General features: G+C 46.9%; 1 protein-coding gene across 1 annotated transcript; it reads right to left on the bottom strand.

Annotated features, from left to right (window-relative positions):
• Nucleotides 1–71: 71 nt before the first annotated feature.
• Nucleotides 72–9967, bottom strand: Znhit3 (zinc finger HIT-type containing 3). Its single transcript, XM_041665825.1, has 5 exons — nucleotides 9646–9967; nucleotides 9476–9507; nucleotides 5527–5604; nucleotides 4464–4544; nucleotides 72–553 (listed from the first exon to the last, which is right to left on the bottom strand). The coding sequence occupies exons 1-5, from the start codon at nucleotides 9729–9731 to the stop codon at nucleotides 369–371; spliced, it is 462 nt and encodes a 153-aa protein (XP_041521759.1). The 5' UTR covers nucleotides 9732–9967; the 3' UTR covers nucleotides 72–368.
• Nucleotides 9968–11649: the final 1682 nt, after the last annotated feature.

The raw sequence follows: 11649 nt of genomic DNA, 5'->3' as shown, positions 1-11649 counted from the left end.
GTTCCAGGACAGGCTCCAAAACCACAGAGAAACCCTGTCTCGAAAAACAAAAAAAAAAAAAAAAAAAGAATGTATGTTTGAGTTTTGCCTGCCATGTACGGCTGTGTATGATGCTTACAGTACCTTCAGAGGCCAGGAGAGGGTGTCAGAGCCCCGGAACTGTAATTACAACTGTTGGCAGTCATGCTGAAGACTGGTCCTCTGGAAGAGCTGAGCCATCCATCCAGCTGCAAGTTTCCTCTTCATAAAGGACCTGCACCTTGAGTATCCCCAACTTGTCTGATGAAGACGTACATGTCCTACAGCCTTGGAAACAACCTCCTCCTAAGAGGAGCAGTGGGCAGCTTGAGCAAAGAGCACACCCAGGTTTAAGAATCCCTGTTCTTCTGGGGTGGCTCCACGATTTTTAAACAGCAGTCTGCGAACTCCACAAACAAGGGCTCCTGCATGCAGGCTTTCATCAGCTTTGCTTTGTTGTCGCCCTGATCGAGGTTAACCATCAGCTGTCTCAGGTGTGGGTTGAGCAGTAAGCTTCTTAAAGCTGCAGATTCACCTTAAAAATCAATGCCAGCTTTTAAGTTCAAGTGGAACCCATGGCAGGGGCTAAAAGCTAAGTGTTTCCGGTGTAATCAACTATGAGGGGCTTGTATCTCCTTAGCCACCATTCAACAAACACCTTTACTCCCAGCACAGATCTCTGTGAGTTCAAGGCCAGCCTGGTCTACAGGGCTACACAGAAACCTTGTCTCAAAAAAACAAACCTTTTACCACCTGTACCAAATGTGAATTTTTTTCCTTATAACTACACATTAAGTGTTTGCCTCAAGTTAGGTTAGATGACTTCAAGTGCATCAGTTACACGTTTTACAGACCCCCCCCCCCCTTTTTTTTTGAGACAGAGTTCCTCTGTGTAGCTCTGGCTGTCCTGGAACTCACTATGTAGACCAGGCTGGCCTCAAACTCACCACCTACCTCTGCCTCCCAAGTGGTAGTACTACCGTACTATTTTATAAAAGAAACTTGACCGTTGCTGAGAAACAGGTCCTGGAACCAAGCTGCCTTCAACATCAGATGACTGTACCCACAAATTAACTTTCAATATACATGTGAACAAAGACCTGAGCTGGAGAGAGTGTTTGCTCTGCAAAGCACAGGCCCAGTGTTACTATCTCAACATCCACTTAAAGGCAAGCATGGTCCTATGCACGCCTGTAACCTAAACACGTGCAAGGCAGAGACAGGTGGATCACTGAGCCTAGCCAAGGTGTGTGCTCCAGGCTCAATGAGAGACACCGTCTCAAAGGAATGAGGTAGAGAATGACGGCAATTCTCAACGCCTCCTGGAGCCCGTGGCATACACACACACACACAAATGCAATTAACACCAATAACAGAATTCTTTTTTTTTTTTTTTTTTTGGTTTTTCGAGACAGGGTTTCTCTGTGGTTTTGGAGCCTGTCCTGGAACTAGCTCTTGTAGACCAGGCTGGTCTCGAACTCACAGAGATCCGCCTGCCTCTGCCTCCCAAGTGCTGGGATTAAAGGCGTGCGCCACCACCGCCCGGCTAATAACAGAATTCTTACAAGCACCAAAGAAGTGGTGCTACAAAAATGTGTGACTGAGTTAGAGATGGCTCAGTGGTTAAGAACACATATTGCTCTTTAAGAGGACCCAAGTTCAATTCTAGCACCCAAGTTAGGTAACCTATACCTGTGCTCCAGCTCCAGGAGACTGACTCCTCTGGACTCATGTGCATATACCTACAGACACATGCACATAATTCAAATGTGGTGAACACCGTCCTCTCCCTGGTGATTGTCCAGTCTATTTATGACTGCACTGTAAGCTGGGTACTGAAGACAGGTAATACAGGTCTCTGCCCCACAGGCTGCTGTAAAAGGCACAAATCTCTACCACCAATGTGGCTATAGTAGTAAATTACTAGTAAGTCCAAGGCACTAAGGGAAGCTAGAAAAGTGCCTAACCTGAGCCTGAAGGTTGAGAAAGGCTTAGGTACGCAAAGAAAATCAACTATACTTTTAAAGCACAATTATACCAACCTACAAAATCTGTAGGATTCCAATGTTACACCTGGCACGTGCAAGATGGGAGATTTGAAATCATTATGCTGACAGAATCCTGGGGCTGGACAGGAAAGACCCCGCACATCACATTACATAGTAATCTTAGAAACAAGAGCGGCAGAGGCAGGTAGATCTCTGAGTCTGAGGCCAGCTTGGTCTACAGGCAAATGTCAAGTCAACAAGAACTAGATGAGATGGTCTCAAATCTCATTTTATACACATGGAGGTCAAAGATCCCCACTGGGTATCTTCCTCAATTGAAATTGTTCTCCATTTTTATCCCCAAGACAGGGTCTCTCACTATGTAGCCCTGTCTGGAAGTGCTAGGATCAAAGAGCCATGCCATCACTCAGCCTCTACTTTATTCTTTTCCAATACGGTCCCTTACCAATTCACATGGATAGGCTGGCCAACAAAACACTGGGATCCTCCTGCCTCTACCTCCCTAGTGCTAGGATTACAGAACCCAGCTTGCTTGTTTTAAATAGATGTTGGGTATTAAAGTCAAATCATAAATCTTACACAGTAAGTAGTTAATTAAGTCATCTCTCCAGCCCCTCCCCCAAATACCATCCTGGTGTGTTTGTTTTTTGATTTTTCGAGGTGGAGTTTCTCTGTGCAGCTTTGGAGCCTGTCTTCTATAGACCAGGCTGGCCTCGAATTTACAGAGATCCACCTGCCTCTGCCTCCCAAGTGCTGGGATTAAAGGCGTGCGCCACCACAGCCCAGCCCAAATCCCATCTTAAAAAGAGTTGGCAAAATGGTTCAGCAGGTAAAGATGCTTACTGCCAGGCCTGATGACCTGAGTTTAATACTTGAGACAAAAGTTGTCTGATGTGAGATGCCCTATGTATGCTGTGAATACTTTATTACTATTGGTTACTAAAGTTGATTTGGCCAGACAGAATAGTCAGATGGGAAATCCAAGAAAAGTTAAAGGGAAAGGAAGGCGGATTCTGAGAGAGGCTAGCAGCCCCCAGAGAAGCAAGATGTGAGGTAATGCCATGGTCATGTGGCAATACATAGATAAATAGAAATGGGTTAATTTAAGATGTAAAAGCTAGTTAATAATAAGCCTGAGCCATTGGCCAAACAGTTTGTAATTAATACTAATCCCCAGAGTGTTTATTTGGACCGGGTGGGCAAGAGAGAAACCCCCGTTTACAGTTGTCCTGACTTCTGGGTGTGCCTGGAGGAAGGGTAAAGGGTGCAATGGCTCAGCAGTGTCATGCACTTGCTGCACTTGTAAAGAACCTGTGTTCAGGGGGCTGGAGAGATGGCTCAGTGGTTAAGAGCATTGCCTGCTCTTCTAAAGGTCCTGAGTTCAATTCCCAGCAACCACATGGTGGCTCACAACCATCTGTAATGGGGTCTGGTGCCCTCTTCTGGCCTGCAGGCATATACACAGACAGAATATTGTATACAAAATAAATAAATAAATAAATAAATAAATAACCTGTGTTCAGTTCCCACCCATGTGAAGGGGCTCACAACCACCTATAACCCCAGCTCCAGGGGATCCACCGCCCTCTTCTGGCCTCCACCAGCCACTGTACTCAGGTGCACAGAGATATACACAATTTAAAGATAAAGAGGGGCAAGTAAGGTGGCTCAGCAGGCAGAAGTACCTGCCGTGCAAGCCTAGTGGCCTGAGTTTGATCCCCAGAACTCACAAAGGAGACAAGAGACTCCTGAAAAGTTGTCCTTGGAACTGTACTCAAGCCCACACCCACTTCATACACAACAATAACAGCAACTCTGAGTAGGGAAATACAGCATCAGGAGGCAGAGAGGAGGGTGGCAACAAGGCTGAAGCCTAGTGACTTCTAGGCCAGTCGGGACCATACAGTAAGACTGTCTCATCTAAGAAAAGAAGACAGAAAAGAAAATGCAGGAAATTCTGAGCTATCCCAGCCTCCCACCAATATAACTCAGAGACCCACCCACATTCCACACAAAGGAAACAGTGCTGGAATAGTCCTGCAAAGGGAACTCTGCGTGCACCAAGAAAACAAGAGTCATGTGACCTCAGCTTCTTCAAGAATATGGAACTGTTCTTAGAATGTGCTTTCCTGTCCCTCCCATGCGTGGCGCAGAGGAGTGAGTTGACTTCGGATTACTCATTGTATCTAGCTAGTGTTATTTCTTTACATGCCTCTATGGAAAAGCTGCCTCCCGCACTTGTCCTTGTGATTGGACACTTTGCCCAGGTGACAGTCTTAACCCTCAGGGTATAAACTGTCTGGTGCTCTGAATAAAGCTGGCTATTGCATGAGACTGTGGTCTACCTCACATTTAGGCTCCATTCTCCCAGGTTTCACAGCCTGTACAGCAATAAACAACATAAATTAACAAAAACCAAGCCCAGCAAAGACTTACCTAAATTCCTTAACTTCTGCAGAGACACCCTGTCTTCTTCCTCATCACTGTTGAGGAAATCAGCCACAGAGGAGTCATCGTCTGAGGGAAGCAGAAAGCCAGGACAGCCATGGTGACAATGTGTGCGATGGTGAGGATACAGCAGGAGTCAGTCAAAGCCATAAACAGCTTGCTTCTTGTACTTCAAAATTAAACATCCCCTCATGCAGGAAAGAGAAGGTGGTGGAGTGGTGACTGTGCCTAACCAGTGCATGATGGTTCACGCTTCCTGTGGTCTGCTGGCAAGAGGTCTGGCTCTGCAGGTATTTTTTTCTAAGATGTATTTATTATAAAAATTATTTGATTGTTATATAGTGTTCTGCCAGCACGCCATAGGGGGGCACCAGATCTCATTATAGATGGTTGTGAGCCACCATGTGGCTGCTGGGATTTGAACTCAGGACCTCTGGAAGAGCAGCCAGTGCTTTTAACCTGAGTCATCTCTCCAGCCCTGTTTTGTGCTTCTGAACGCTCTACCTGCCTCTGTCATGACTCCAAGCCTGTGCTGGGCCAATGAACGAGGCCCTGTACAATCCTAGCAAACATAACCCTGTGATCTCAGAAAAGGGCAGATATGCCCGAGCCACATGAGAAGGTTCTCCAAGAAGAAAAAGCCCCTCTCCTTTCTGTGAATCTTAAGGACCTCTTTGTGGCATAAGAGTAGCTGCCTGCAGAGCCATGACACTCAGGAGGCTTTATGGCTAGACGAACACATGGACAACATGAGAGCAGTGACAGCCCATTACTGCTCTGAACTCTAGGGAGACTCCAGCAGTTCAGAGCAGGCCTCCCATGTGGACCTACCAGGGCGCAACACAAACCCCAAGCCCCCTGCTCCCTTCCCCCTTCCCGGAACCACACCCCAGGATGCTGGAAACTCCACCTGTGACAACCTGTGACCCACCCTGAGACTGGAGATGCTACTCAAGTCCTTCTGCATCCTGCCCTCCTCCTCCTCCTCTCCTGCCCACTTCTCATCTTTGAAATCCTGCAGAGGTTACCTGGTCAAAACCGCGCACCTCACCTTTGTCTTCCTCCGACCTTGTCACAGGAGCCACCGTTCTTCTGTTCTCAACAGGACGGGTTTCCGGACTGCACTGCTCTGAGAGAGACGCACATTTCAGGCTACGCAAACACAACCTCCCCACCAAGCCAGGGACAAGGGGGCGGGGAGGTCAAATGGAACAACAGGCCGAAGAAAACCATGAGTAATTCTGACTGTGGCAGAAGGGTTAGCGCAGGTGGCCGTGTGCCCCAAAGCCAATTTCACAGGGCTTTCACCAGGACTAATGGCAGGGACGTCTACAAGCATCACGTTTTCCCAGCAGTTTCAGATACCACATGAATGTACCATACACAACTAGGAACATAGACATGGGAGTCAACTCTCCACGCTGGGGGAGTTTGGCCATAGAACACACAACAGAGATGAATAAGGTGAGAAGGTCTGGTCTGAGTCTACCAAGGCCCAGAAGCTTTGGCAGGCAGAGAGGTCTGGGATGGGAGAAAACAGGAGAGAGAGAGACGTGTGACAGCGACTGTGGAGACCAGAAGAGGGAGTCAGAGCCCCTGAAGTAGAGTTACAGGAGTTGGGAACCAAACGCAGGTCGTCTGGAAGAGCACCAAGCACACTTAACTGCTCAACCATCCCTCCAGTCCTTGAACTTCTTTTTTATTGCAAACAAAATAAACTAAAAGAAAAAAAAAAAAAGAGGGCTGGAGAGATAGCTCAGAGGTTAAGAGCACTGACTGCTCTTCCAGAGGTCCTGAGTTCAATTCCCAGCAACCACATGGTGACTCACAACCATCTGTAATGAGATCTGGTGCCCTCTTCTGGTCTGCAGCATAAATGTAGGGAAAATGCTGTATACGTAATTAATAAATAAAAATCTTTTTAAAAAATTAAAAAAAAAAGTTACAGGACAGCTGGGCAGTGGTGGCACCCACCTTTAATCCCACACTCAAGAGGCAGAGGCAGGTGGATCTCTGTGAGTTCAAGTTTAGCCTGGTCTACAGAGCAAGTTCCAGAAAAGGCTCCAAAGCTAAGGAGAAACCCTGTCTTAGTGGGATGGGGGTGGGGGGGTTACAGGACAGCCAGGAGAACACAGAAACCCTGACTTCAAAAACAAATTGTTAAATTCTTGTGAGAAAAAATTGAGGGGAGCTGGAGAGATGGCTCAGTGGTTAAGAGCATTGCCTGCTCTCCCAAAGGTCCTGAGTTCAATTCCCAGCAACCACATGGTGGCTCACAACCATCTGTAAAGAGGTCTGGCGCCCTCTTCTGGCCTTCAGGCATACACACAGACAAAATATTGTATACATAATAAATAAATAAATATTTTAAAAAAATTGAGGTCACTGGGTGGTAGTGGCCTTTAATCCCAGCACTCAGAAGGCAGAGACAGGTGGATCTCTGTGACTTTGAGGCCAGCCTGGTCTACAGAGTTAGTTCCAGGACAGCCAGAGCTACACAGAAAAACTCTTATCTTGAAAAACCAAAAAAAAAAAAGAGGCCACTGGGGCAAAAAAAGCACACATATGCTGCCAATGAGACTTAGAGCCTAATGCATGCTTGACAAATGCTACTGTTGATCAAAATTTCCAGTTAATTTTTTTGGGGGAGAGTCAGGGGGGTTTGGTTTTTTGTTTGTTTGGGTTTTGGTTTGTTTGTTTTTTTTTTTTTTGGTTTTTCAAGACAGGGTTTCTTTGTAGCTTTAAAGGCCTGTCCTGGAACTAGCTCTTGTAGACTAGGTTGGCCTCGAACTCACAGAGATCCGCCTGCCTCTGCCTCCTGAGTGCTGAGATTAAAGGCACACGCCACCACTGCCTACCACCACCCGGCTTTTGTTGGTTTTTAAGACAAGATTTCTCTGTGTAGTCCTGGCTCTCCTGGAACCAAGCTGTCCTCAAACTCAGAGGTCCAACTATCTCTGCTTCCTGAATACTGATAATAAAAATGGAAAAATCTAGGGGGCTGAGAGATGGCTCAGTGGTTAAGGAAACTAGCTGCTGTTCAAGAGGACCTAGGTTCAATTCTCAGCACCCACACGGCAGCTCACAGCTGTCTATAGCTCCAGTTCCAGGGGACAGGACAGCTTCACACCAATGCACATAAAATAAAGTTAAATAAATTAAAAAAAAAAAAAGGAAAGGAAAAAATCTGAACCAGGGGGATTGACACACCTGTAAAGCCAACACTGTAGCAATATACAGCAGGAGAATGGAGAATTAAGTAAGTCCTAGGCCAGCCTGACAGACCTAAGACCTCATTACCAAACCCAAATAAAAAGTAACTAAAAAGCTGTAATTAATAGGGCTGGAGAGATGGCTCAGAGGTTAAGAGCACTGACTGCTCTTCCAGAGGCCCTGAGTTCAATTCCCAGCAAACTGAACTCAAATGCATTATGTAATGAGATCTGGTGCCCTCTTCTGGCCCGCAGGCATACCTGCAGACAGAACAATGTATACATAATAAATAAATCTTGTTGAGGGCTGGAGAGATGGCTCAGTGGTTAAGAGCATTGCCTGCTCTTCCAAAGGTCCTGAGTTCAATTCCCAGCAACCACATGGTGGCTCACAACCATCTGTAATGGGGTCTGGTGCCCTCTTCTGGCCTGCAGGCATACAGACAGAACATTGTATACATAATAAATAAATGTTTAAAAAAAAAATCTTGTTTGAAAAGTTATAAACTTTCTAAAGTCACAAACGACACATAATGACTAACCTTAAAGGTACATACTTATGGACCTATTTGCACACATGACCAATGTATTTGTGGATGTATATGCACAAGTAAATACTTTTACTGTATAGAAAGTGTGCTCATGTTGGGCGGTGGTGCTGCACACCTTTAATCCCAGCATTCAGGAGGCAGAGGCAGGTAATTCTGAGTTGGAGACCAGACTTGGCTACAGTTTCAGGACAGGCTCCAAAGCTACACAGAGAAACAAACCCTAGCTCGGAAAACCAAAAAAAAAAAAAAAAAAAAAAAGAAGAAGAAAGAAAGGAAGAGTGTTCACATTATACACATAACCTACTAGATGATTCAAGCTTTCTCAACTGTCTCAATATAAAGTCAAACTGACCTGAAACTTGTAGGGATCCTCCTGCCTCAACCTCCCCAATGCTGAAGTTGGCACCATCACTCCCAAATGCCCCACCACCACCACTGCTGTTTTAAAGGTTTTGTTTTTACTTGTGTGTATGCCGTAGTATTGAGGTGCCTGTGGAGGTCAGACAAGGGCGTCGATCCCCTGGTAATGGACCTGCAGGTTGCCTACAGTAGGTGGGTGCTGGGAACCAAATTCAGATCTTCCGGGAAAGCAACAAGAGGCTCTTAACGGCAGAGCCATTTCTCCATCTCCAGCTTTTCTCTCGAAGGGTCAGTAACTTGTCTTAGCCAGACCTGATGGCATCGATCTCTATTCCTTTATATAATCCCAGCACTTGGGGTGGAGAAAGCAGGATCATGATAAGTTTGAGGGCAGACTGGACTATATAAAAAAGAACCTGTCTGAAAATACCACACACAGAAAAACTTTTTATTAATTTCTTTCTTTTTTTTTCCTCCTGAGACAGGGTTTCTCTGTAGCTTTGGAGCCTAGCCTGGCCTCAAACTCACTGAGATCCACCTGCCTCTGCCTCCCGAGCGCTGGGATTAAAGGCGTGCGCCACCACCGCCCGGCTGAAAAAACTTCTATTGTAAACAATAAACAACCATTACTTTAAAGGCAGAAACACTGCTGGCTCATTCACCTCTGTCAGGGGCTACACTAGAATGCTAAGATGAACAAACAGCTAGGACTAACTTTTTCCAATAAAGTAGTTGACATGCTTCTGTTTGTTTGAGACAAGATTTCAGTCTGGTCTTGAACTTGTGGGAATCCTGCTTCGAGCTACTGTGTGCTGGATTACCGGGCACGGGAAGGCAAAGTAGGGCCAAGGGCTGCGACAGCGGTCCAGGGTCTTACCTTTGTGCTTCTGGAAACAAGCGACCGAGCAGCTGTAACAAGAAAGACAGGAGGCCCCGTCAGCCCGGACAGCCGCAGCACGCGCCCCTTGCCCGCAACCCCCGCCCGCGGCCCGGCCTCCCTCCCGGCCCGGTGCTCGCTCTCCCCAATCCCCACGAGCCCCGACTCACTAGGGCACGCGGCAAGCCGGGCAGCGGTATTTCGGCTTCTCCAAACAGACCACGCAGACCGCAGTTTTACTGTTGAGAGACGCCATGACGTTCCCCAAGCCCCAACGCAGCAACCCGGGCTCTCTCTTTTACCTACACAAGGACCAATCACAGCGCTCCGCACTTATTGGCAGCCTAAAGCAATGGCTTGATCCTGTTCTCTCTCCCAGGCCTCATCAGAAGAGAGCCGATACATTCGATACCTAGCTAGGCAGCTGCAGACGGCTTTCTCTTATTAGATCTAGCCATAGAACCACGAGTCTTCCGACTCTGCTTCCCTAGCGCTGCCGTCACACGTGTGCACCACCATGCCCAGTCAAAGGCAATCTTTTTAATTTCTATGTATACGTGTGCGCCTGTGTCGTGTTAAGTGCTATTGCCCTGAGAGGCCAGAATAGGACCGCAGCTCCCCTGGAGCTAGAGCTAGGCTGTCTTGAGCCACCTACTGGGGGTGTTTGGGAACTGAACTTGGATCCTCTGCAATTGCAACAAGCACTCCTTACCGCCAAGTCATTTCTCCCAGACCAAAAGACATTTCTTTTTTTTTTTTTTAACAAGTGCTCTTAACCTCTGAGCCATCTCCACAGACCTCAGGGTTTTTTTTTTAATATTTATTTATTATGTATACAATATTCTGTCTGTGTATATGCCTGCAGGCCAGAAGAGGGCACCAGACCCCATTACAGATGGTTGTGAGCCACCATGTGGTTGCTGGGAATTGAACTCAGGACCTTTGGAAGAGCAGACAATGCTCTTAACCTCTGAGCCATCTCTCCAGCCCCCCAAAAGACATTTCTTGAGGTCGGGACGCCGACAACTGTTTATTGACTGTTCAGCTGTGAGTCCTACAATGTCCAGATTCTGGGGATGGTTACAAATAATCTTTTTTAAAAGAAAAAGAAAATGGTCTATTCCCTAGGCGTGTAAGGCTTGGAGTGAAGCCTGACTCTAAAAATGAGTGTTCTTTAACTGCTGCCCCTCAGCTCATCTCATTTCTCTCTGCTAGCAGCTGCAGCAGAGTGCACTGTTCACAGAGCAGATCAGGGGCCTTTAGGCTAAGGGGTGCAGGCTAGTGAGTCAGGATAGGTGGGCTATGATGAGCCTGGAAGGTCGTTACAGACTTTAGGTATAGACAGAGTCATGGCTGTTTTGTTTTTTTAGGGGAAGAAGGGTCCTGACTGGCCTTGAACTTGTATGTAGACCAGGCTAGCCTTAAACTCAGAGAGATCTATCGGTCTCTGTGATTAAAGGCGTACATCACCACACCTTGCTCAGAGTCCTGTTGTTGTTGTTGTTGTTTTTTTGGGAGGGGGGGTTTCGAGACAGGGTTTCTCTGTGGTTTTTGGAGCCTGTCCTGGAACTAGCTCTTGTAGACCAGGCTGGTCTCGAACTCACAGAGATCCACCTGCCTCTGCCTCCCGAGTGCTGGGATTAAAGGTGTGCGCCACCACCGCCCGGCTCAGAGTCCTGTTTTATAAGAACCTTGCTCTTTGAAGCTCTGAGTTTGACCCAGCCTAACCTCTGCCCCCAGGACCTTAAATCATGCTCACTCCAAATGCCTTCTCTTCTATGTTGTCCAGTCTCTAAGGTCCTTTTCTTTGTTTTGTTTTTTGAGACAGGGTTTCTCTGTGTAGTCCTGGCTGTCCTGGAACTCTCTTTGTAGACACCACCCCCCAGCTTCTAGGGTTCTTTTAAATAATGGTGCATATGAGCATCTGAGTCTGTAGAGATGATCACTACAACCTAGGTGATGCCTGGAGTCCTGACTCCTGCCCCCTGAGTGTGTGTCTTGGAGGGCTTGGTGGCGGCCTCTCAGACCTTTCACCAGCTAGAGGGGATGCCCAGGCCTAAATTCTTGAGCTAGCGAAAGACAAAATGAAAGCATATATAAAAGGGCTTTGTAATCTGCAGCTGGCAAACAGGTTGTTTCTATGATATTTGGAAGGACTGTAATCTCCTGGATTT

The sequence above is a fragment of the Microtus oregoni genome, unplaced genomic scaffold (assembly GCF_018167655.1).
Source record: "Microtus oregoni isolate MIOR12 unplaced genomic scaffold, Mior012 000015F_ref0000493, whole genome shotgun sequence".
Taxonomy (NCBI): domain Eukaryota; kingdom Metazoa; phylum Chordata; class Mammalia; order Rodentia; family Cricetidae; genus Microtus; species Microtus oregoni.
Note: the sequence above shows the minus strand (reverse complement) of the source record. Positions and strands in the feature narration are given on the sequence as shown.

Coding starts and splice junctions, on each gene's coding strand:
- Znhit3 (XM_041665825.1), bottom strand. CDS start 9,731: ATGGCGTCTCTCAACAGTAAAACTGCGGTCTGCGTGGTCTGTTTGGAG. Junction 9,508..9,645: donor CCGGCTTGCCGCGTGCCCTA/GTGAGTCGGGGC, acceptor TTCTTGTTACAG/CTGCTCGGTCGCTTGTTTCC. Junction 4,545..5,526: donor AAGGTCGGAGGAAGACAAAG/GTGAGGTGCGCG, acceptor TGCTTCCCTCAG/ACGATGACTCCTCTGTGGCT.